The following is a 25169-nucleotide window of genomic DNA, read 5'->3' on the forward strand; positions in this document are numbered from 1 at the left end:
GGAGTTGCACCTGGGCTAAATGTGTAGCATGGGTGCTTGTTGCTATCAGCTATGGCTTTTATACTGCCAACCGTGCCTGATCCATCTCGGAGTGATACAGCAGCATACAAAGGAAGGGATACAATCAAGGGCCCATTGCATGAGTGTGGGGAGTATAAAGCATGTTGTGGGGCACGTTGCTGCCAGATGCATATGCCTTCTTCAAAAACTGTAGGAATGAGCGCAGTGAGAAAGGTGTAGAGTTTAGGGAAAAAAACAGAGCCTTGTTGCCTGCCTTTCCATGGAAAAGGATTTGTAAATTTGTAGCAGTGGGGAGTGAATGGAAAGAGACAGTTGTTAGAAGGGACCTGCAACGGGCATGAGGGTGGCAGATCTTTCATCTGCTTCTCTGCATGCAGTTATGATACCCATGTGCTGAACAGGTTTGATCAGGTACCTTGGACTGGTTTCCTGATGTTCTGACTAATAACATCTTTCTCCTGAGGCTATGTTTAATAATGAAAACATTTTAAACTAAGCTTTTATCTGCATGGATTTTCTACTGAAAGTTCAGGATTGTATCGTAGCTTATATCTTTCAACTCATCAGCTTCCAACGCTTCTTTTATGTACAGAAACCTCTTGTACATAAGGAAATCTCTACTTTAGCCTCTCACTTCTCATAGCATGTGCATAGCTGTGTCTGCCGGGAGCCTGTTGGTTACTTCAGCTGCAGTTGCACTGTACCATGCTGAATCTTTAATGTTGCAGATGAGTATTTGCCATATAATGATTTTATTTCTTGTTAAGGTACAATGGTGACAACGAACCACCACCATTTTCTCCAGCGAGAGCCCATTGGATTCGAGCCATTAACAAAGTTCGAATGCAACTTCAAGAGGTAGGATGGAGAATTGCTTCATGCCTTCTTTGTCCTTCCAGTGTTTTCCATCTGTGGCTAAAGGTTTCATTTCTTTTGTCTTGTTATGATTCTGATGTTATGCAGGCAAAACACAGTCTCAAATACTGTACAGGACTGCAGTGTGATTTGATACTGTTAGTGCTATTTAATTCTACCATCAGTTTGATGTCTTTGTTTGCAACTAAAGGTGAATTATCAAAAAAGATGCAGAAGCAGAAAAGTTAGCATAGAATTTGCAAATTTGCAAAATGATAAAAAGGTTTGGGACTAAATCATGGGTGTTCAGAGTTTTGGCTTGCCTGGGCTGCACTGAGTGAAGAGGAACTGTCTAGGGCCACATCTACAAAGATTGCTCTGAAAGTAATGCTTCATAATTATTTCCATGGAAACTGCAACTGATACAAAGGGCACAGTAACACTATTTAATAGAGCAAATTCTCTTCTACAAAACACTCTTTTTCAACTCAGTCACTGCTATTAACTGTGCCTTTTCACCAGTGATGAATAAGAGCCTGCATGCTGCACTTGAAACAATCTGCACCAGCAGAAGCGACCCACTGTTGCTGTCACCAATGCTGAAACCCCACCCACCACAGCCTCATTGTGCTCACATCCACTGGCTGATCACAAATGTTCAGCAGGTGTCAGTGGATGTCAGTTGGTGCCATTTTTTCCACGTGGTGGAATTCGGTGACACCCTTTTTTTCATACACACTCCCGTGCCCGAGGCCATTTGGTCATGCCATCCCTCTGCGGCCACATCTGTAACACAGCATCAAAATGGAACGGAACACTGGTGGGAAGCGTCAACCTCTACTGCCATACCATCTGCCTCTGACATTGGGGACCGGTGTCATAATAAGACAGGAGGCATTACTTTTGGAACAACCCTCATAAAATATATGATATAGTTAATGTATATGAGTAACAAAACCTACTTTAATTTTTTTTTTTTTAATTAAAACATAAAAAAGATCCACAAAAACATAAAACAAGTGGAATATGTGACCTGGTTTTTGTGAAACTATCACATCAGGCTGGTCTGATGGCAGTGACTGCAATTCTTAGTGAGTTCTCAAGGTGTTCATCAGAGATTTTTGGTGAAATTTAACTCTTTCTGTGCTTCATCCTTGAAAATTGTTGCTCATGAATGTATGTAGTGCCAAAAAGCACTAACATGAATTAGTTGTGTGTCTGTGAACTGAGGGATATTTCTCTCCGGTAAAAGAGGACTTAAGGAAGTCTGATAAAGGCACATGGTCAGATTTTTGATGGCACCTCTATATGTTCTATTTGAAGACTCACAGGTACTGTTTTTTTGTTTACTGAAAATGCAGTCGAAATAATAATAATAATAATAAAGTTTTTTTAGTGTTTTTTTTTTTTTTTTTTTTGGCAAAATGGAAGGCACGTCTGCATGTGTTTTGCCATTCACAGAACTGCGTTTAGCCAACATATCAAAGTCAATAAACCTTTTGCCATAATTTGAGTTAGCACTGCACTGCATGCCATACCCTGATTTCAGTGCAGAGAAGGTTAGTAGTGCACTGCTGTTGGTTGGTGATGGGTGATGGGTGCATGGGTTTGCACCTGGGGCTGGTGTGGGGCAGCTGCATTGCCAGGGTTGGGCTACAGAGTTCATGATGAACAGCTGAGAAAGAAGGCTGTTTCTCAAGGCAACTTGAGGATAGCTTATCTGTATTATTTGTCATGTGAAAATGTTCCTTGGGAAGTTTTACATCAAATATTTTTATATATACTAACTGAAAGTGGGTGTATAATAACTCCTAGTATTTCTATCTCATGAAAGCAGCATTTAAAAATAAATAATCTTGATTTGGGAAGTCAAAAGGAAAAGGTTGTGACATTTTCTTCAACAGTATAAACACTCTTGTTTTAGAAAATAGCGATTAATCCCTCAGAAGTTTTGTGTTGTTTTTTTTTTTAAGTAATAAAAATCTTTTGCTTTTATCTATCTGTATGCCTACAGAAAGAGAACATATGGTATGTTCATATTCTGTAGATGATGAACTATTGCCTACTACCCAAAGTGCAGAGTTAATGAAATACATTCAGAAATATTACTTTTCTATATTGCTTTTTGTCCTGATCTGGTTTTGTAAGAAATAATGTTACAGTATGTATCTATCAGTGGCAGAACAACTTCTGTACTGGATCTTTTGCAAATTCTGGGGAAGGCAAGGTTTTTGTTCGGGAAAGTATTGGAAGTCCTGTAGTAGATATGGCTTTTCCCTTGGCTTATCTGGACTGTAAATTCTTTCCCGACTAACAATTACTGTGCTTAGTTCACTTTTGAGCTCAATGAATTTAGATCAGAATGGTCAGTGTGACACTGAGATTTAAGACTACCATTAGCATTCTTTAAAAATTATGACTTTTGTTGTTTTGTAGATAATGCAGGCAAAAGAGTTTAGTTCTGTGCCAGTACAAGAAAATATGCACAAATATACTAGAAAGGACAAGAGGTTCAGTCATACCCAAATGTTTAGGGATAAACATCTTTTTGTCTGAGAGATTACAGGATCCATGGGGTAGTTCAGCATCAGTCAAAAGTTTTTATTTCTGCTGAGATTAAAATAACACTGTTAGTAATTACTAATTAAATAAGTAATACATATATAATATGTAATTACTCACACACACGCACACATATATATATAAAGTAACACTGTAGTAATTACTATTTGCAGAAACGCTGATTCAGTTATGACAGAAAATGTCTCCATTTGCTTTGTGTTGACTGCTCCTAAAAACTATTGATTTAAGCTTTCATTGAAACAAAAACCAGAAGTACTGAAGCATTCCAGCAGCTCACTCCAGGCTTTAGCTGTCTTTACCATGCAAAGGCTTTTCTTAACCTCTGCTATAGATTGTGCTTTCTCCATATAAATCCATTTTTCATGAGTGGGACAAGCAGTAAAGGAGCAGAACAGATTCCAGTCCTCTCTGAAATAATGTGAGAACCAAGTCCCACTTGCTCACCTTGTATTTGGTAAAGGACTCTTTCAGCCTATTCTTGTCATTTGTTTAGGCCCTCTTTAATCAGCCCTTGTATTTTTTCTTCCATTTTTCCTTCTGAAGAGTGGAGTCGGAAGGTGAATGTAGAAACCCAACCAAGAGCCAGGGTGTATGCATTATGGAGCAAGGAAGACTTTGTGGTCCTGATATCCCAGTACATCAGGTGTCCTGCTCTGATGGTGTTTTGTCACAGACTGACACTGCTGATGCATACTTAGCCTTTTATCCTTTCTAGAGCTGAGGTCCCTTTTGCAGAAGGGTTTTGCCAGTTGTTCCCTACCTATATCTGTGTTGGACTCTATCTGTAAATCACATAAAGATGAGAAAAAACTTATTTGCAGTACGGGTGACAAAACACTGGAACAAGCTGCCCAGGGAGGTTGTGGGGTCCCCTTCTCTGGAGACATTCAAAACCCACCTGGATGTATTCCTGTGTGACCTGGTGCAGGTGTTCCTGCTCCAGCAGGGGGATTGGACTGGATGGTCTTTTGAGGTCTCTTCCAATCCCTGTGATTCCGTGATTTGCTTTGCACTTGTTCTTTCAGATTTTTTTTTCCACTCCTTAAGCTCAGTGCTGTCTATCCTTTTGTAATCTGTTATGCCTACAAATCCTTCGAGTCATATGTGAAAAAGCTGTGTAGTACTCAAGCTTGCAAGCTGTGTGCTATCAGAGCAGGGGGGGACCTTGCTTCACGCATTGAGATTGGCTGCCCCAGATGTAATTTTACCAATGTGTTTGAATCTGTTTAGCAGTTTCACTCAGACCTCAGGGTATAAAGCTTCCTCTTCTTTTCTACTATCTCTAAGACTAGTCTACATTGTCATAGATGGAAGTTAAATGCATTTGACATATGCACAACTCTACTCAAGGTGAAGCCATCTTCCCCGTTATACCTCTCCTTTTTATGCTAAAAAAGATTTGTTCCATTCTTTAATTACCAGAAAGGGAAAAAAATCAGGCTAGCTCTTTCATAATTATCTAGGTAATATCTTCCTATTTTTTAAGCATAAGTGCTTCCTGTGCCCTTTTCCAGTTTTTAAGTGCATCGCCTGTTTTTCAAGTTTGTGGCACTTAGAGATTTGACTGTCTTGCAGTACAGTACCTGAGGACTTATCAGGGCCATCAGACTCAGATATAACAACCTTTTGTGCTTTCACATTTGTTTCCCTTTACTGCACTCTCTTTCCTAACTTGCTATACTTTATACTATTAAAAAACAAAACAAAACAAAAACCCAACAGCATTTTAATGTTATTGACTGTCTGAATGCCCTTGTTCCTGTTAGTGAATGCCTGAAACAGTTAAGGTGTCAAAATGTTCCAGATGCCACCTGATGATGGTTTTCCCTTTCTTTAAGTAGTAGCCATGGTGGTTTGGGTCATATTGTGTGTTCACTGCTGTGTAATTTCATACTTTGCCCTTTTGATTTTTTTCACCCTCATTCCTGTTCATCTATGCAGACTTCCTCAGGATGATACCTGTAGTTCAAGGTGAAACCCCTGAAAAACTTGTGGTGTGTTTGAACTGATTTCTCAGTGTACCTCCTTTCTTTCCCCTTCACTTGAGGTAGCTCATGATTCATGTCTGTTAGCATGTTTTGGTAACAGCTTCCTGACTCCTTTTTCTTCATGCATGTTCCAACTACATATTTTCTGAGTTTTATTTGCAGTTTTAAATTAGACACTGTTTATTTTGCTTGCCTCACTCTGTACCTTCCAAGGTATCAGGAAAACTGTCAGGTTTCTCAGATTTGTTTGCATCCTCAGCTCATTTCTGCGTCTGTCTTTCTCTTGAACCTAGAATTGCTGCTTAGCTAGTTGCCTTCTACACCTAATGCATCGTCAGCTTATTTCTGCATCTTGTTTGAAAGTCAGTGGTACAAATGCAGGCTATCCAGATAGGTATCAGGATTTTAAAGGTCCCTGTGATAATAACCTAATGTGTCAGGTGATTCTCTTGGTAATTAGAAAACGTCTTGCCTTGTTTATCTGATCACCATATTAACATTTTTCCATCTTCTGTCATTACTTGGATGTTTTCAAGAGGACTATCTCCCTATTTTCTTCCAGCTGCTGCTTCAGCCCTTAATGTTCAAAGTGATGCCTCCAGCTCTTTTCTTTGTTCCTCTCCCTCAGTGTTTGATGCTATTTCATATTAATACTCATGGAGCTCCAGCTTGCAAGTATTGGATTTCTCAAACAAAGGCTACTGAAATGATTCTCATGGCTCTTAATTATTAATGGTCTTGATGAAATTTGGAAGAAAAAAAACCCATGCCATCAGTTTCTACGTGGAATATGATTATAAATCTCCTGAGCAACTCAGCCTCCTACCTGGGAAAAGATTAATATTCATGTGAATAATGTACATACATCCTACAGCACCATGAGTCAGAGAAATGTAGTATTTTAATTAGGACTTGACAGTTACAGAATAGCCCAGAAATTTGTAACTACGCTTATTAAAAAAGCTTTGTGGTAGCATGCATAGTTTTCTTATTTTCTGCTGTTTTGCTAGTTCTCTTTCTGTGTTTCTGAAGAGGAAACTTAATTATGCCAAAATCAAATTAGGACTTTCAACCCTGGAAGGAATGACTCAGTAATTCTCACCTTCACACTTAGAACTTTGTCTACAAAGCGGATTAGTTGATAGCTTTTCTGCCGCTGTCTGTGGGAGCTTTTTTTCCAGAAGAGCAACAAACACATGGCTACTGCATTTTCAATTTGCAGCCCTTCTTAACTGAAACTGCCTTTAGCTAAGGATGTAGCTGTTTGACTTTTAAACTCATTTGACTCTGAGTTCTGTGGAAGAATTGGTGGGCTGGAGAAGAGGAAAAAGTCGAACCATCAAATTGCATCTCTTACCAGTACCTTCAGCACTTAGAATTATTACAAGAGAGTACGTAAGCAGGAATTTTATCCACTTTGCACAGTTTGTTTGTAGTGGAAAAAAAACTTGTATTGTTTTCCCATTTTATGTCAGGAGATTAAATACATCAATTTACTTGTTTTTCTTTCAAAACCAAAGTTATCAGAGCAGTATTTCTACTTTGGCTTTTCTTCCTACGGATGTCATTTTACACCAATTATTTTGCTGTTGATCTCCCCACATGTGAATCCAAGCCATCTTAGCAGCAAAACTGCGTGGTACAGCTGCCCAGATTGCCAATGGAAGAAACACCTGCCTTCAGCAAGTCACCAAGAGATTGGTAACCATCCTTCTGCACCTCTTAGGAGCGATGCAGTCCATGCAGTAGTTTACTTTCAACATTTTATTCCCCTTAAGCTTTGTTGCCAAGGTGTCTTTTTATCAGTCCCGTGAAGATGAGTAAGCTCTGCGTTTTCAAAGCCTCCCACACAGTGATAAAGAAGCAAACTGAAGCTCTGTCTACTCTTCCAGAGAGTTACCAGAAACTTCTCTTTACACAAAGAAGCTACACCTCCAGTTAGAGGTCTGCCTTCTTTTTACCTATGGTATTTATGAAGGTTATCTTTAGCTTTCAACAATATCAGCACTGCAGATTGTAGGTCGCAGTGCCTAGGAGATGCTGTGGCCATGGCTGTTACCGCACTGGAGGGGAGACCAGCTTTCTGTTTCCAAGGTGTGAGTGCAAGGTCTGCTGGCTGCAGTGCACACTGATGTGAAGATGCTGTGCTTGCAGTGGCTATCATATGCTTTCCACATATCTTATCTAAAAATGGCTTTCAGACTCCTTAGAGACTACACAGCAGTAATTATTCAGAAAGCATTTAAATACAAAAGTAGTGACAACCTCCTAGCATCTCTCCATGTTCTGATCTTCCTTCCATCTATTGCATCTCACTTTGCACATTGGCAGATCTTGGGGAATCTCCCAAAGACCTTTGTTGGCTTATCCAAGGCAGCTTTTACTGCAAGATGATTACCTGCTGCTTGAACAACATGTGTCTGCTGTCTCTTGACATCTTCCCTCTCAAGGAAGATTTGGCTAACATGCTCTGCTCGAAGAAGAAAAACATTCCTTCATCTCCTAGTGTCAGATATCTGCACATCTGTTTGAAGTAGAATGTATGTTTACTTAGGATTTCTAAGATTCTCTGCAACCTAGTATCACTTTTCAACCTGCTTTACTTTCAGTGTTGTAGCAAACAGTTGTTTGTGTGCATGAACACGAAAATAGTGTTGTGCCTTCATTAATGCTGCTATTGTGATTTTGAGCAGATTTTTTATAACCTTACTACCTGTAGGAAAAATCAGAAGGCTTGCCTTGTTTAGAATAATTACACTAAAATTAAGATAAATGCATTTCTTGTGCAGTACCATGCTGGTTAGAAATGCTCTTTATAATGACCATGACAGCTAGAATTCTGTTTAGTTGTTAACCAGATTTTCTGTGAGCTTCTGCTAGCATGTTATTGCAATAATGCTCCACTTGTATTCAGTTTTGCTAAAATACAGTTTTAGTGTTGAAAGCCTGTATCTCTGGGACACAGCAACATCTGTCCCCTTCAGTGAAAGCAGAGTTCCCACTTGCTGGCTAGAGGGGAAAAGAAAGTTACAAATGGGAAGTTTTCTTAAAGCCATACCTGGTATTTTTGGAGTGGATAGGAGTGCATAATCTGTGTTCCTGGCATGCTATTTTACTTTTTAATTGAAAGCATCCTGTGGACTTGCAAGACCCAGGGAAATCCTCTATGAGAAGCCAAAAAAATCTGACTTGTTCTTTCTTTTCCTAATCTGTGGTATTGTTCAGGGCCAAAGCTTTGCTTTTCTAATTCTATATTGTAAACTCCACACATCTACAAGTCAAAATAACTGTGAAGTGTTTAAATGGGAATCCTAGTGCATTTTACTTTTATTTGAGTGATTATTCCATTGACTTCCTTAGCAAGAAAAGGAAGATGTTTGAGCAACATCTAGGATACATTTAGAAGCATTGGATGCTTCACATCGAGGTATAACTTGCTTTGTTCACTGCACATTAAGCTTAAGGAATCAGATTTCCCTAAACAATATGCTCCTGTCCTGTGACTTAGAGGGTCACGCATGCAAATACTGAATACTGGCAATGCAGAGGTTTTAAGCTAGGCTTTCCAGGTTTTAGAGCAATGCACTGCACCTAGCTGTAAATCTTGGTAGTGCCTCTTCCCTGGCTCTTCCTTCTCTGTTTAGACATCCTGTACCTCAGAAATACACCCTTAGACATTCATTAGAATCCCATGATACAGGGCTTGATTCTGACAAGATGGTGTTTTCTGAAGGAAAAGGTGTTTGACTCACCTTCCTTCCTCTCCACTGGGATTGTACTACTGCTGAGCAGAGAGCAAGATGAGTGGCAGCAATGAGTTGGCAATGTGGATGATTGACCTTACGTCTCATGCTGTACCTAAGTTCTCAATTAGACAGTGTACCCAGAAACACTACCTTTGTGTGCCTAGCATCATTTTGCTCAATTTGATCACAACAATATCTGTGTTAGTCTGAAACAAGTGACTTCTGTAGATGACAAAAGAGACTCTCCGTTGAGCACCGAACATCTCAGAACCAAGATGAGCTACAATAAGTGTTTTTCCCCTGTCTGCTGCTGTCCAATTTGTATTCAGATCTGTATCAGTACCTCTCCAAATTGTTCACTGAGCAAGTGTTTTTGTTTTCCCAGGACTTGGAGCAGCAGTTGTGTGAAGCTTTTAGGAAAAATGGAACTCCAGTCTGTTTCGAGAGTGAACTAAGTCCTCTTAACTGCGTAGCAGTGGCTGAAGACTGAGTACTAAAACTCTTAGAACTGAGACAGGCATTACCACTGCATGCAAAACTCCCCTTTTTACACCTTCTTTTGGGCATTTAATGACAGAAGGAATTGTAGCAGTGTGCTCTGTTGACAGAAGTTTGTGTCTAATGCAGAATGTGGCACAGGAGCCTGCAGCATCCTGGCCACCTTGACCTGCACTTGTATGTGCTGCTATGCAGTGAAAGTGGAGATACTCATCTAGCATTGGAGGAGGTTAGTTCCTCCTGCTCAGAATAGGGGTGCAAAAGGAGAGGTGGGTGGGGGACTCCTACCTGTCACATATGCAACTATTAAAAATACCATTGGCTGTTGGGAGAGCCAGACTTCACACTCTTATTTTTAAGGCTCTGTGTGGGAGGAGGGGATATTTCCCAGTGTTGTGTATTTCTGAAACAATCTGTACAAGAAATGCTGCACTGGAGAAATAGCAGTGGGCTGTGGCTTACAAAGTGTGAGTCTTGGGCTACAGAGGAGCTCAACAGGACTGGCTGAGAACATCATTAAAGAAGCATTAACTATTACTGCAATGTTTGCAAATGCTTTGAATAGTAACATAACTTCATGGAAGAAGAAGGCAATAGATCAGAAAATGAGTTTAGCATATAATGATTTTCTCTTTTCCTGTAGTTTTCCTTTCACTTTTGCCTTGTTTTCCAACCTTCATGGTCATACGACTTGTATTGATGTAGGGCAGGGTTGCTGTGCATGCTTCTGAGCTCACTTTTGGAATTTTGTAAGGTTTGTTGTAATAGAAATTCTCTAGCACTGAGCACCTGGATTTAAGTAAGATGATTACTTTTCTCTTTTTTTATTCTTCTCCTTATTGTAAAAATGTCATCTATAGGTCAAAATACTATATGTATGCTGAAAGCTATGCCTGAAGACAGCAGAACTCTTGTTCTGGCTGATGTTTAGTATGTAAATAGAGAAATAGAATAACTTTTTTTTTCTTCCCCACCACACACTTTAATGCCAATGATTTATTGAATTCAAGCCACACAAAGGTCTTGAGATCTAGCAAATAAATGCTGTCTGTTGAAACATAGCTCTTCTCCAGATCATACGAGAACTTTCTATGCATCTAGACATCTTAGCATCCAAACAGGATTTTTAACCTATATCCTGGCCACCAAGTTGTCTAGTGCCTGCTTATATTGAGAGTCCAAACAATTTTGTGACATTGTGGAGAAGTGATCAGATGAGCCCAACCTGGTTCAAACTGTAAATTCATTTTCATGTCTGTGATGCTTAATCATGGGCACTTTCAGAGAGGGTTTTATGGTGGTTCCCCTTTGGTTTCGTTTGAAACCTGTACATGGTAAAGCTAAGACCGATTCTTCCTCTCATTGGATTTTGATAATAAAAGTAAATAGCTGCACTCTCCCCAGACAGTCCTCAAGCTGAGTTTACAGTGTGTGTCTTGTGCTTAAAGGGGTTTGAGAACATCAAGATGCTGGCTACTCATTCTACTGGAAGAATTTACTGAGTGCATTGACATGGTCATCATTTTTATGACACAAAATTAAAGATAATTTAGGCATGAAACTGGGAAGAAATCCCAGTTGTAGTTTGATTTTCATCTGTAGCTCAACCATGCATATACTAAATGCTGAAAGGTCTGGAAGAAGCCTGATTGTTAATTTATCGGGGAGCTTAGGTGTTGCATCTTCTGCTATATGGGGTGCCTTGTGCCTTTGGATTGTAGGATGTAGTAGAGGTGGGCAGCCCTGCTGTTCTTTGGCATGTGGGAGCATCATGGTGACATGTGAGGATCGCATTTAAGCCCTTAAAAGCATTGGAGTCTCACCTGGATATATTTCCATGATGTTCCTGAGATGATGCCATGCAAAAAGGCAGCAAATGATGCAGAGAAGGTGAGGGAGAGGGGATACTGGGGCAGTGTGAGGAAGGCAGGTGCTGAGGGCATGTGAGCTGGGAGCAGGCAAGCACGGCTCAGCAGGCAGAGCGGGCTGGGAGTGGGGAGCGGATGTTGCTGCCATGTGCTAATAGAGCAGGGGAGTAAATATTGGCGAGTTAACAGCTATTTAAGCTAAAGGTTAATGTTAGTGCAGGAACAGAATGATATAAGCTGGTTATGAACAAACCCAGGCGAGGACTCAGAAAGTGGTTCTTCTAATTGTTAATGAACAGCTTCCAAATGGGTTTCTTTGCCCTTTCTGTTCCTAATTAATTTAAAAATGGTTCTGTTTATGAAAGCTACTGTATGACAATTGCCTGTGGGAGCAAAGAATGAGAATTCATCATCCAAGAACCCTCTATGTAGGCTGTGAGAAATGTCCACGGATCCACAGCCTCCATAACTATTTTCTGTAGCGCAGCCTCCCTGTGTTCATGCTGCCCACCTGCCTTTGCTGAGCTGCCTTCTGGGACCTCGTGGGCTTTGGAGCATGACCAGCAGTGCGTGGGAGAGGTATCTGCAAAGTAGAGACTGTCACTAAAATACAATTGTGAAAATCATGTTTCGTAGATGGTGACTTTTCCATGTGTTTGTGCAGAACGTATTACGGATGCTAGACAGCATGAGGGGTTTCTTCAAGAACAGTGCTTATTAGTGACTCATGCTTGGTAATGAACCTGTCAGAGATGTAATTTTGTTTTCTGACAAATGCTTAAGTAGTAACAGTTTCAGAAAATATGGTCTAGTGTATAAACAGTTTTGTCCTTAAGATTTTTTAAATTTCCCTTGGGATTTCAGTTGCTTATTTATAGAGTAAGTTGCAATTGAATCCATACTTATTAAAAGTTTTTAAATGATAATGCTAGAAAGGTATTTTTTGGAGAGCTTGAAAAGCAACAGAGAATATCACAACACATCTGTGATGTGTACTGAGGAGGAAATAATAGAGCTGTCCATCTAGAAGGGAATTCAGATTGAGCCTTGGCCTGGTTTATCCATTTAGTCCCACCTTGGCCACTACTGTGAATTTTGCATATTCTCTCGTGTGTGACAAAAAATGCATCACTTTATGTAGAAGATCAGTTTTATTTTCACCATGTTTCCATCTGTTTTTTATTTTTGTTAGTGAGTCAATATTCACCTTGTCTTTTAAGATAACACACATTTTTGAGAAACTGTTATTCGGAAACTGAGAATGCTAAATTTTACTGCAAATTATTTAAATTTTTCTATTTTTATTCAGTGTATCTTGTTAGTACAACAGCCTGAAGCGCACGCGTGTGTTTTTGTGATATCCTGTAAGGATTCTTAAAGGATCCAGTTTTGTCTACACAAGTATCTATAGATGTCTGGTGTATTCACTTTGAATTCTGTTACACCTAATTTAAGGGACTTAATTTCAAGCAAGTACAACATCTTCATATTCGTGTGACATGGATACATGTTACTCATCCTAATTAAGCCATTCTATTTTTAGCTCAAGTAGTAATAGCTAGTTAATACACAATTATTATATTTCTCTTCCTGTCTTTGAATCCGCTTCTCTTCAGGTTTGGTGAAGGTGGCTTCAGAGATCTGAGGGCACAGAGCAGAGTCAGTTACAGGAATGGTCCCCCAGCCTCCCAGCTCAGTGTTTGGGTGACTGTCCTCCCCATCACAGCCTTGATAAAGGCCTTAATTGGTTCCTGAGTCATTTAACTTCAGTCTGCTATGTATGCAAGTTTTGGTTTGTGGTGCCATTATTTTTCCCTTTCAAAGGCTTTCTAAATCTAGATATTCTCACTTTTTTGCATTGGATTTCCTTTCTTCCCCATGTTTCTTCCTGATAATGGGAGCAGACTGACTGGGCTTCTAGACCAGCATTCAGACCCATTTTGCAGAGCCTGTTCAAATGCCTTTACTGGAGACATGGAAGCTGTGTCTGGGCTTATTAATACCAGTTTGATTGCTGGAGTCAGCTTTGTCACATCTAGTGTGACAGTGTTCCTTTTTCTTGTTTAGTGCACACGCTAACAGTGTCCTCAGAATCTGACTGAGACATGTATGTGGCTCATAACAAGTATTTATAGAGTATTTTGGTTCATTAATCAACTGCTGTCTTCTGCAGGGAATATAAATGTACAAAATTATTCATACCTACAGAGAAAGTCATATTATTTGAGGCAGCAGTCATTAAGGTGAAGGTAGTGCAGAAATTCTTTCCATGCTTTCTGGAAATTGTGGAGGGAAAGGAAAATACAGGTAAAGAAAGCAATTTGGATCAGCAGAGGTAGCTGGTTATTGCTCCGACTTGTTACAAGCTGTTCTCCTGCCACACTGGTACAAGTCATGCAGTAGTGGCTTTAGGGGAGGCTGCCTCTCCCAGTGATCCATTACTTCGTTTCTGGTTGTATGACTTCAAGTGCTGGAAGTGAACCACTGTAACAGCAGCTGGAGTCCTGGAAGCCAGGTTGCATAGGGTGTGATGTGCTCCAAGCTTCAGTATTCTGAAAAATCTGGCTTTTGCTATTCTGAAATGATGTCTAAGTGGTAAGGTCTTGACCAGTCTCTGCCCTCATTCTTCACTTCCAATGGGGACATTTTACTTTCTGGGAGTCCTATGAAACATCAGATGTCTAAATTAATCAAATAATATGGTGAAGAGTGAAACAAACACTCCTTCATCCACCACATGTAACAGTGATGATTTGGTAGGGCATGGCTGCAATTTAATTCATAACATATGGTCATTCATTGAGCAACACAAAGGAAACAAATGGTTTGTTGCTCAGAGAGCAGCAAGACACTCTCATGAGAGGGTGAGAAAGGGCTTTGCCTCCAGCCAGAAAGTTCACAGAGTGCTACCTTGTAGGAAAAGTTGAGTAGAACAAAACAATAAGAGGAAAATTGGATCCCAAAATAATGTGGGAAGAAAAAAAAATAGCATTTTTTTAAAGCTCTTTTTATCCATAGAATCTTTACCCAGGGCAAGAAAATAAACATTGAGCAGTTTGAGGGGTTCACAACTGCTTTGTCCTGGGTGCAGGCAGTGGGAGGTGAGCAGATTGTCGTCTCCTGATAGTGCTGAGTTGGGCTGGGCAGAAGGGGGTTGCTGGATCCTGGAGCAGAGCTGGGTGCTCTGGGTGTTGGCTGCAACAGTTAGCACAGAGAAAGGGGCTGAGCTGCTGTAGGTCCTTTTCTGTTGGACCTACGTTCTGCAGAATGCACAAGTAGTTTTGTCAGAGAACTTTTCTGCTGAACACAGGTAGGACAAAAAGCTCTTGTGTCTGACCCAAGCTGTAGTGTAGCGGACAGCTGGGTGGCCACGTGCACCACCTGTGGGGAATAACACACCTTTGTCTCTTATCACCAGGGCATTGGTCCCCAAGGGGTAGCAGTGCTCAGCTGACCAGGGTCTGCTCTGACACCAGGCACACAGATGCCTGTTAGCTGGTATGTGTGTTACTGTGTGGTTTTCTACCTGAGACAGGTGGTAGAATGATGTAACCAAGGAGCAATAAATGCTAGACCTGGGTGGTATACTCAGGGAATGAGAGCATTTGCCTCCAAAACATCTCTGATCCCCACTTGTTGAAAGCTTCTGGGAGATTTTGTATCTTCCCTAGACAAGTCATGCTGTAAAGCTTGTCCAGATGTCTAACCTAGCTTTCCACTGTTGCAAGATAAGCCTACTGTTTCTCTGTCTGCATTTATGATAGAAATATTTACCAGTTTACATCTCTCATGCTTGCCTTAACTGGTTCATGCCTGAAGGCTGTCACGTCTACTCGGTCTACGTTTCAAATCATCTGCCATTTTTCCTTCCCAAGTTCCTTGATCAAAAAAGCAATTACAACTTCGAGAGTATGATTCCAGGTTTTTCCACCTCCTGCTCATCTCTGCTCAGATGCCTGTGCATTTTAGTGATGTTGATTACTTAATTGGGTGTGCAATTAAGACATTGATTGTAATTTTCCAATTTCATGACATATCAAGCCCTTATGTTATGAATGCCGAAGGAGAGATGTAATTTGAAGGAGGAAGCAGCAGAGGGAGAGTTTTCTCTGCTATAAATGCTTCCTCGCTGTTGATCTAAGATAGACAAGCTCACTGATTTTAAAGCAAGTTTAATAGTTGTTTCTGGAATGGAGGCACTCAGCTGATAAAAACTTTGAGACAGCTGGGTTGTAGAGGACAGTGTGAAAGATTTACTGAGAGTCTGTCCTGCGCTTGTACTTTTTGATTTAAAAGAATAGTGAATGACGATTCAACTCCAGGAAAGCTCCCGTGCTTTTGGGTTGCATAGCCAGAGCCCAGGACCAGAGCTCTGGAGACATTCACTTGTTTTCTTGAGCACATTTAGGAAAAGTTTTGCTATCTGTCATTGCTGAGGCACCCTGAGCTTGTCACCTGTTTGTTTCACAATCTGACTCTGAGGGCTGACGTGGGCTGTGATGATGAGGTGGCACTGTCTCAGCAGCTTCTGGAAGGAGTGTGGTGTTTGGGAAATTAGGCTGGCGTGGGCCCTGGGTGGCTGGAACCTACTGGGTGAGGAATGAAATAGCATTTTCTGTGGAGTGCCAGGTTTCAGAGTTGATAGCATTCAGTTTTGTCTCCCAGAGCCAAGGATGTAAATTGTAACCTGGGGACAAGAATGGAGTCACTGGGTTCAGCCTGTGCACATGGAGGCTGGCTTCTGCTCTTCTCTGAGTGAAGGCTCTGTCTGTTTTTTTTGAGTGACACAATAACAATAAACCAAATGAAGGATTATTTTTGTTCCGAGCTTTTCGCTAACTTCATGAACAACACCCCATTAAGGATTTTGCACCCTCATACTCCCCATGTCAGACTAGGTGTGTGCTCGCTGCAGAGGGGTTCTGGCTGCTGTGGCAGCAGCAGCCTTAGAGGAAGGAGGTGAGAGGACTTGTTGCAGCAGCTCTGAGGTCTCCTCTCAAGCCAAGGCTGATAAAGGTTGGCCTGAACTGTGAAGCATGAGACTTCATCACCCTGCAAAAACATGAGTGCTTTTTTAACTCCAGGTTTTCATTAACCTTACAAAAATCTCACTCCTTGGATACTGTAATGTGCTTGGCCTTGGAAATGTACTTTATTCCCAGGGTTCAGCAGACATCCTTATATTCAAATAAATGTCAGTATACAGAGCATAAACATATTTGGCATGAAGACAACAAGACAGTGTGTTGTTTGTGATCACCTGTTCACAGCAGATGGGCATTCATTACCTGTCCTTGGAATGTAAGCAGTCCCAACACCGAGAGAAAGGTGGTATGTTCTTCCTTTTCTGCATGTGTGTTGAGGCCAATCTCTAGTCCGTGTCAGTTTCCGGGGTGCTGTAGGAGGGACCTGTTCCTTTGTTTCCTTCTATTCTCGCAGTTTGGTCTTGCACCTTTCCTAAAGTGAAAGTAAAGAATCTGCGCTTTGTCTGACACTTCACCTGAAGAGAATTTCATCTAAAGGCAACATCTGCAATATGTTTAATGATCATGTTTGTGCTGGGACTACTGGGTGGCTGTAACAATAGAAATGGCATTGACAGGACAGCTTTAAATGAATGCCCATGAGTAAACAAACCATCTCCTCCAGATTACGGCTTATGATGTGGTGATGCCCTTTTCCTCAAGCAGGGTATTTACTGGAGATAGCTGTCAAACAACAGAAAGTTGCTGCTTTTTCATTAACACTTCAGCCTTTACGCTGTGGATTGATTTTGATCTTTGTGTAGCTTTGAAGAAGATAATAAACAGCATGGTTTTACTTCAGGATCAATTGATAGATATTAATTGTGTATTTGAGCTTCTAAGGTCCAGTGCAGCCCCAGCTACCCCGCAGAGACCTCTGTCTTCAGGTACAGAAGGCAGTTTCATTTCATACAGGGACAAATGGTTCTATTTGTTTGTGTCACTGGAAGGAAGATAATTCAGTTTAGAGAGCTCTTGGGTTAGAAATGTCTGTGGCCATTTGTGAGATGAATTAAACCTGAGTGTGAATTGGACAGAATTTACCCCTGCTGTTTGATTCAGGCCATCTTTGTTGAAGTTTCCTTTTTCTCTCAGTTTCCTCTCCTTGTGTAATGCCCACTGATTTACTTGTTTTTCTCTTGTTCTTTCTTTGCTTCCTGCGGGGAGAAAGGAGTGCAGGTGTGTAGGAAGGGGAGGAGCAGGACCAATGCTTGAAGTGTGCTCTTTTTTCTTTGGTCAGTCTACTTCTGCTCACGGAGGAATTGCTGACTTATACAATTTTATCAGCAATTCAGTACTTTGCAGGAAGTTAGAATCAAATAGAAAGATAATAAGGATTAAAAAAGAAGAAAGTGTAATGTATACCTCGCAGACATCAAAGCATTTGGCCTATATAGCTGAGCCTGGTTTTATCAGTTTTAATAACTCCCTGCTGGCTCAACCTAAAATTAAAATCTGTTGGTGAATTAAAAAATCGCAGTAAGAAGTATTTAAATTTTTAAGTGGAAGTTTATTTCTCTAGTAGAAGGCAAATAACTCAGTGCTCTGAGCCTTGAGGTAAAGCACACTTTTTCATGGGCTGTTCATTAGATGTGAGACATGTCCTGGTTCGAAATTATCTTCATTATTTCCACAAACAAAACATCCCTGAAAAGCAGAGCCTGTATCAATCTCCTGTGTATTAGATAAGGGATTTAAAGTGTTTGAAGGTTGAAGTCTTCTTTACTTTTGAGAGCACCTGTGCACCTGTGCTTGGTCTGTTCATTGCCACATTCTCCAGCTCCTTGTGAGCCGTGGTGAGAGACATGACATTCTTGCAGGAACACCTCCATTAGTGACAGATTCAGTCTCCTTGTCTAATGAAACTTGTTCACTTTTTCTTTTCTCTCTCTCTCTCTCTCTCTCTCTTTTTTTTTTTTTTTTTTTTTAATTTCTGCTCCTGTTCTTTTAAGGCACTCATGGAGATATTGGCATTTTATGTAGTAGTGCTCAAAAATCTGCACAGGCTGTCAGTTTCAAACCATAGCTGTAGGATTTTGCTTGGCCCCAGTGCATATTTGACTTGGATGTGCTGGGGTCTGGCATGGATAGCTGCAGGGAGGGGCAAAGACAGAGGAAAGAAGAGATGTGAGCAGAACCAGCAAAGGCATTGGCTTCATTCAGAGTAGGATCAATGGAAAAAGTAGGGCAGTAAAAACCAAAGAGGCTGTGTAATGGGTGCTCCAGTTGCTGCAGAGAATTAACATCAGTAAGTGAGTGTTGTCTGGCTGGTACTTAATTTCTTTTTAACTATTACTGTGGAATGGACCCCAACGAGGTCTTTTTTTGTCTTAATTATATGCAGAGCTTTGAAGATACAAAGTGCTGCACAAATCCTGGTCTGCATTTTTATTTTCTCAGTTGGACAGTCTTCATTGTTATGTGGATGCATTTGATACGGAGCTTCAGCTCGGAGCTGAAGCGCTGTAATTGGTGTGTTTGGGAGAAATCATTTCTACTGCAGTGGAAGCCCGATGGCCTCTGTTGGGCAGGAGCCTTCTCCTCTTGGCAGGGTGCAAACATACAGTGAGAAACCTGTGGTCAGACTGTTAGAAGCATTTAAAACTAAAGCACCTCTGAAAATGTGATTTGATTCCTGCCCCTGCAACAGGGGAAAGAGCAAAGAGAGGGAGACTGCTGTGGGGAACAGAGGATACTGGTGAACTCCTCCGGCCTTACAGCGGTCTGAAATGCAATTGGTGGCTTGATGCCCCTGCCTGCACATGGAAATGCAGAAGGGCACTACTGGTCATTGCTGCTGCTGCTAAGACAAAGTATTGTGTGCTGTGGCGTTGGTCTGCCTATGTGTAAAACTTGTGTTTGTGTCCATCAAATAAGCGTGTGGACAGGGACACGAGCCTGGCTGCTGTCACTGCTGTCAGCTGATGCTTCAAAATGCTGTGAGAACGCGCCATGCAGTGAGGGCAAAGCGAGGAGCACAGTGGGACTTACAGAGGAAATGGTGAATGCATTGTATTGGCATAGGTATGAGACTTGACGGGTGGTGGTGGGGAACGAGTCTCATTCTGAGCAGGGCTGGCTCACAGCGAGGTGGGAGGTATGTGAGCAGATGGGAGGATAGCGGCATTTCCACAGCTAAGTCATATAGGCCTCTTCAGAATCCACCCCACTCTGCAGAAAGACGGTTTTGAAAGATGCAGTGAGCAAAACCAGGAAATGTGTGCAGCTCCCATCTAGTTAGTGCCTTTGGTGAGAAAGGCACAGCAGAGAAACATTTGGGAAGGAGGTGCTTGTGGTGGGTGCGTGAGGACTCAACGACTGATTTGTGGAAAGGAGGGCGTGAATGTGAACTGGGAAGACTTTCTTAGGAGCAGTGTGTTGGGTGCCCCGGGGGCAGCTTGTGGGGCAAATAAGAAGTGTTCTGAATTGAAGCAGTTCTTTGCAGCATCAGTGCCAGCTGCTGCTCACTTCCTAGGAAAGAGGTGTCGGTACAAATGAGTGGGTCTGATTCTTCGCATAACAGTCATTCTTTATGTAACAATGTGAAATGTATTTTGGGGAAGTGCAGAATCAATGGGTGTTCAATTCCCCTCAGTGGTGGCAGAGTCTTCCTTGCAAACTGGATACAATTCATTTAGGCAGGGGCATCTCTAAGCCTTGCGAGTTAGTCTCGGGTGAACAGGAGGTAGAAAAATAAACATATGTAGCCAAATTGGGCAGAGAACCACCTTGGAACTGGTTAACTATGTTGTCCAGGGCTCTTTTTCCAGCCCGCTGCTCCGCAGCTCCACAGGATGCCAGGAGCCAGGCAGATCTGCTTGCTGCATTGTTATGCCTGCTCTCCTGATGCCAAAGGAGTGTGTTTTGTCTTTAGTCAGATTGGCTCCATCAGTTTGTATTTCCTTCTGAATGGATAATAAAGTAGAGAATCATTTCAAGGCAAGGAGTGTTGATGTGTGAGCGAAGCGGGGAGGCTGCGTGTGAGGAGCTTGGCAGCAAGCAGCTGACGAGGAGGAGTAAAGTAGCAGTAGCTGCACAGCTTTCTCTCTGCCTCTGAAGTACAATATTTTCTGTTGAGTCACAACTGAAGACAGAGATGAAGTTTTTACTGTACTTGGTTGCTGCCTGGGAAAGGAAAAAGATGCATTGTGTTGATGAATTAAAGAATTTCTGTTGAGGGATACTCCTTGAAGCTGACAGGATTTCTGCATTTTTTGGCTTTTACTTCCATTGGCTTCTACTGTTTTGTTTTGTTTTGTTTTGTTTGTTTGGTTTTTGGGTTTTTTTTTGCTTTTTGGATTTTCAGAAGCTGTTTGCTTTTTTTTTTTCTTCTTTTTCAAAACATGCCTTCAACTTTACATGGTTTCTCGTCATAGTGCTGCTGTGGAACGGGATACTCTCGGTGCCTTCTTACATTGCATCCCCACATACCTGAGATGGGACACCAACAATATGTTGATAATCTCTGCAGCAAAAGTTCATTACTTGGTGAACCTTTAACAAGATTAGGAATCCTTCAGGACTTGTCTTTTCTATGAGAACAAGCTGTTGTGTTCTTTTGTTTCTATTCTATAGATTTCCTTTACATTTTAACATTTTATTTTATTTTGAAGCAGAAAGGTAAGTGAATGACTGGAACAAATGAAGTGGTTGGGTATAAACTGCAAGTAGGCAGCAAACAAGCAGAACTGTTCTTTAGTTTGAGTGGGCTGTATGCATGTGTTTACTTTGGTAATATAATAGCTCCATTGGAAGCTTACTGGATTTAAACATGTGCTTTGAAAAGACAGACCTCTCTTGGTATACTCATTTGTGTGCTATGTTTCTTAGTTTTTGTATTCAGCCATTAAACACTAATTGTAGATGTCTTATTGCTGGCATAATTGAGGTTGTGTCTGTTTACTTCTCACACTTTTCTGTTGGGAGGGTTTGTATCTCAGTTGGAATTTGACATCAAAATCACTGTGTGAAGAGGAGTTAAAGAGAAGAGGATTTGGGTATAATTTAAATTTCATAGCTTGAACTGCAAATAGCTTGAGAGTAATTAGATTACTGGTTTGATTCTTCCTTAAATGTCACTTAAAACGGGCTTGCTTTTAACCCAGAGTGTTTGACATTGGCTTGATTTTCAGTGCAGAGAAGGTTGTGAGCTGATGAGATGAGATGAAATGAAATGACTGGCATGAAGGAGCAATGAGGATGCTATGTACAAGCTGGTGAATCAGAGCAGATGGTGTGACTGTTTCAGATATCTTGTCAGTCTTCATTCCTTTTATACAGACAGCTTTCTTTTGCTAATGGAGAAAGCCTTTAGGGGATAAACATCAAGAATTAATACAGAATGCTGAGGTCTTCTGTACTCAAGATGAAAAGGAGAAATCTTACAGAAGTAAAGCTTCAGCTTTTGCCCAGGAGGATTTTAGATGAAGAGTGCTGCCGTTCAGCAACATGAGCTGGAAAATCCTAATTGTTTTATTAGCTGCCTGCATTACCCCTTCCCAACCTCTCTGAAAGCTGCTGAGTGTCTGCCCTAAAGGAGTGCAGGATAGGGCAGAAGCAGAGAGCAAGATCATGTAGCACTAGTCTGTACTGCAGCTGTGCTAGCACTGCTCCGACAGCAGAAGTTGCAGCTCTTAATTCATCACCTTGGACTGGTGAGTGCTGCCTCCCACTCCCCTCCCTGACCATCCCTGTTAACTGAGGCACCGTTACCTGGAAAAGCAGCTCTGGACCTCCACAGTGAGCAGTCAGAGTTTTGAGAAAAAATCCAAGGGATGAGTGTTTCCTGGTGGCTCTTTTCAGAAATGCAGTGTTCAGAGAGTTCACACCACTGCTTCAGCACTGGGTTGTTGTAAATAGAATTACAAGTAGAGGAAAGGTACGGTGTGTTCTGTTAGCCTAGGCAGAGCTTTTAGCATCCTTGGGTGCTTTCATAGTGGTGTATGTGAACCTTATCTGAAGCAGTGCTGTCTCTCTGCTCTCCTGTTAGAGGTAGCTGAATGTGCAGCAGCCTCTCTCCGGAACCTAGCAGACTTTTCTACAGTCCTGATCCGAATACCAGCTTGTCGCATTCTCCAGTCTTTGTGCTTCAGTTCTTGGTGCTGTTTCCTTTAACCATAAAGTTGCTTCTTGCTCATGCCTTATCTGCTTGATGTAGAATTTTGGTCCTTAGGATCCTAACCTGGGAGAAACCTGTTTTAAGGAATGTCTGTCAGAGCTGGTTGTATCACAGTGCTTTAGGATGTGTAAATCATTTACTGGAGTTACCCAATTGATTCAGCATTGTACTAAAACCCTTTGTAACCTCCAGGAGTACTCTGGAAATACAGGCTACTGAACTTAATTCCTTCTCTGTTTACTCTTAAATTGCTGATAGCTGGCTGCTTAGGTTTCAAATTTGCTGCCAGGAGTGAAGTAATATTATATAAGAACTACAGAAAAAAACACAATTTCTTCTTTTTTTTTAGCAGTTAGTTATCCTTTTTGCCATTTTCTCAGCACAGGATGGTTTCAGCACTCGAGACTTTGCTTAGTGCTGGCTCAGCATGAGCTATGCGTTGTGATGGTCTTCAGTTTCCAGCCTGTACCTCTGTCTGCATTTGGAGACAGCTCCTATTTCCTTGACTCTCTCTGGACATTTTCTTTTCTTGGCTCCCAGGTAATGACAGACCTCACTTATTGCTGCAACTGGTGCCTTGCTTGCCAGCCAGTGACACTGTAAGTTTACCGGTAAAGCTGAGTGAAAGGCTGAATCTGCACAGGGAATGAGCACATCCCAAGGAGCAGCAGCACTGCCTGGTGCCTCGGTACTCTCTGGGGTCTCTAGAGCTCAACTTAAACAGCCTGAGCTTCATTTGGGCTCATGCCAGCAGAGGGGGGTCCAACATTAGTCCAATTTTACAGAAAGCTGAGATACTTAGCTTAATGAACACGTAAAAAATAGTTATTGGCTATTAAGGAGTTAAGGCAGGTTCTGTGATCTCTTTGCTCTACTACACAGTGATACACAAATTTAATTTCATGCTGTTTCTCAACAGAATTTTTTACACCGCTGATTGCTCTTGCAACACCTTAGTGAGTTCTTACAGTTAGTCACATTCCACTCTTTTTTCACTTGATAGCTATGATAATGTGACGGTATTCAGAGACTTTTTTTTCTTCAGTTTAACAGCTTTCTGTAAAAGGTAAGGGATAGCTGATGCAAGAGATGCAGAACCATGTAATTCATTCAGCCAAAATGCTGTGCTCCCCAGATCAGTTTTTCTGCCACAGGGTTACTGACTTGCCAAATCTGACCTTTTGTTCTCTTCTCTTGTCTCATCCATCAAACTGTTCTGAGAAGAATTCAAGTGTGTTTTTCTAAAATACGACAGGCAGTGTAGCTGGCTCTCACCAGTGTCTGCATTGAAGGGTTCTGACAGAATTTTGCTCAGCTTTATTGAAACAGTCTGTCTTTAGGTCCAGATGAAGTTTGGGAAACATCATTGGAAATACTTGAACATTGCAGAAAGTTCTGTGAGTAGGGCTGAGATGCCAGTAGGCAGTTTTGCAGCTTATGCTGCAGTATCTGAACAAGAACACAGATTGAGGCTTGTCAGGCAACAGGGCTCTGATAAGACACCGGAAGGGTTACTGTGAAGTAGTTTCTTTGCTTACATTGTTTTGTTTTTATGATCACTTTTATCCTTTGCAACTAGAGTCTTTTCAATAGCATGGATATATCTCATCTTTAGTCCACATGTGAAGTGCCATGTGTGTTTTCTGCAACCTTATATTTAGCAGGAATGCCCTGAGGTGAACACATTTAGCAGAGCACTTTTTATTCTCCAATCCTGCTGTTGTTTTATTCTCCAATCCAGCATTGCTCTGCTTGGTCACTTCAAGTTCCAGTAATTCATGCCTGGACTCAAAAGTTAGGTTTTTTTTTATTATCAGGAGGAGGTTTGAAAAGAGACACATTTTGAGAAACAAGCAATAAATTCCTTGTTTAGCTATGATCCAACCCAAAATTAAATCTAATCATGTTAATTAGAAAATTGCATGCTCACCTCCAGTAGTCATACGTCAGCAAAGCTGGCTGCAACCATTCGTGTCTCTGTCAAGCCCTGTTGTTAGGATTCTTTCAGCAATTAATGTGTTTAAAAATGCTGTAATATTCACAGAAAGAGTCAGTGTTTCAGCATGCAGTGTGCTGGGGCGGTGTTGCTATGGCAGCCCTAGCCACGAATTCCTTCTTTTGATAATGCCAAAACCGCTTTTCCCAGAACGTCCTGTATTTTGGTTTGTGGTATTCTTCATGTTTAAAAGGTTCTTTATTAAATAGAAAGACGTTTTATTGCTCTTCTTATATTAATTACTTGCATAGGTAATGCAGTACCACTGTGTGGGCAAGATGCTGTAAATATAATCCAGTCCAAAAGGCTTTACTCAGTGCTATGGTGAGTTGATAGCCAGACAGGCTTCTGTGAAATGCATTTTGAAATAGTGAATTGGTACTTGTATTTCTTTGAGTCTGCCCATCATATCTGCCCTGGTTGGTGCCAGCGGTATCTTTCTCCTGCTTACCTTGAGCCTGGTTGCCTTTTG

The 25169-nt window shown here is 41.3% G+C and overlaps 1 protein-coding gene across 5 annotated transcripts in view; it reads left to right on the forward strand.

Moving 5' to 3' along the window:
- LOC104914788 (protein unc-13 homolog B) overlaps positions 1-25169 on the forward strand; it is a 205114-nt gene that overhangs the window by 73922 nt on the left and 106023 nt on the right. For all 5 annotated transcript variants that reach the window (XM_085214534.1, XM_085214535.1, XM_085214533.1 and 2 more), the window contains one exon: positions 789-879. In XM_085214534.1, the coding sequence (XP_085070660.1) occupies positions 789-879 (91 nt within the window). The remainder of the gene's footprint in view (positions 1-788; positions 880-25169) is intronic.

The sequence above is a fragment of the Meleagris gallopavo genome, chromosome Z, assembly GCF_905368555.1.
Source record: "Meleagris gallopavo chromosome Z, MGAL_WU_HG_1.1, whole genome shotgun sequence".
Taxonomy (NCBI): Eukaryota; Metazoa; Chordata; class Aves; order Galliformes; family Phasianidae; genus Meleagris; species Meleagris gallopavo.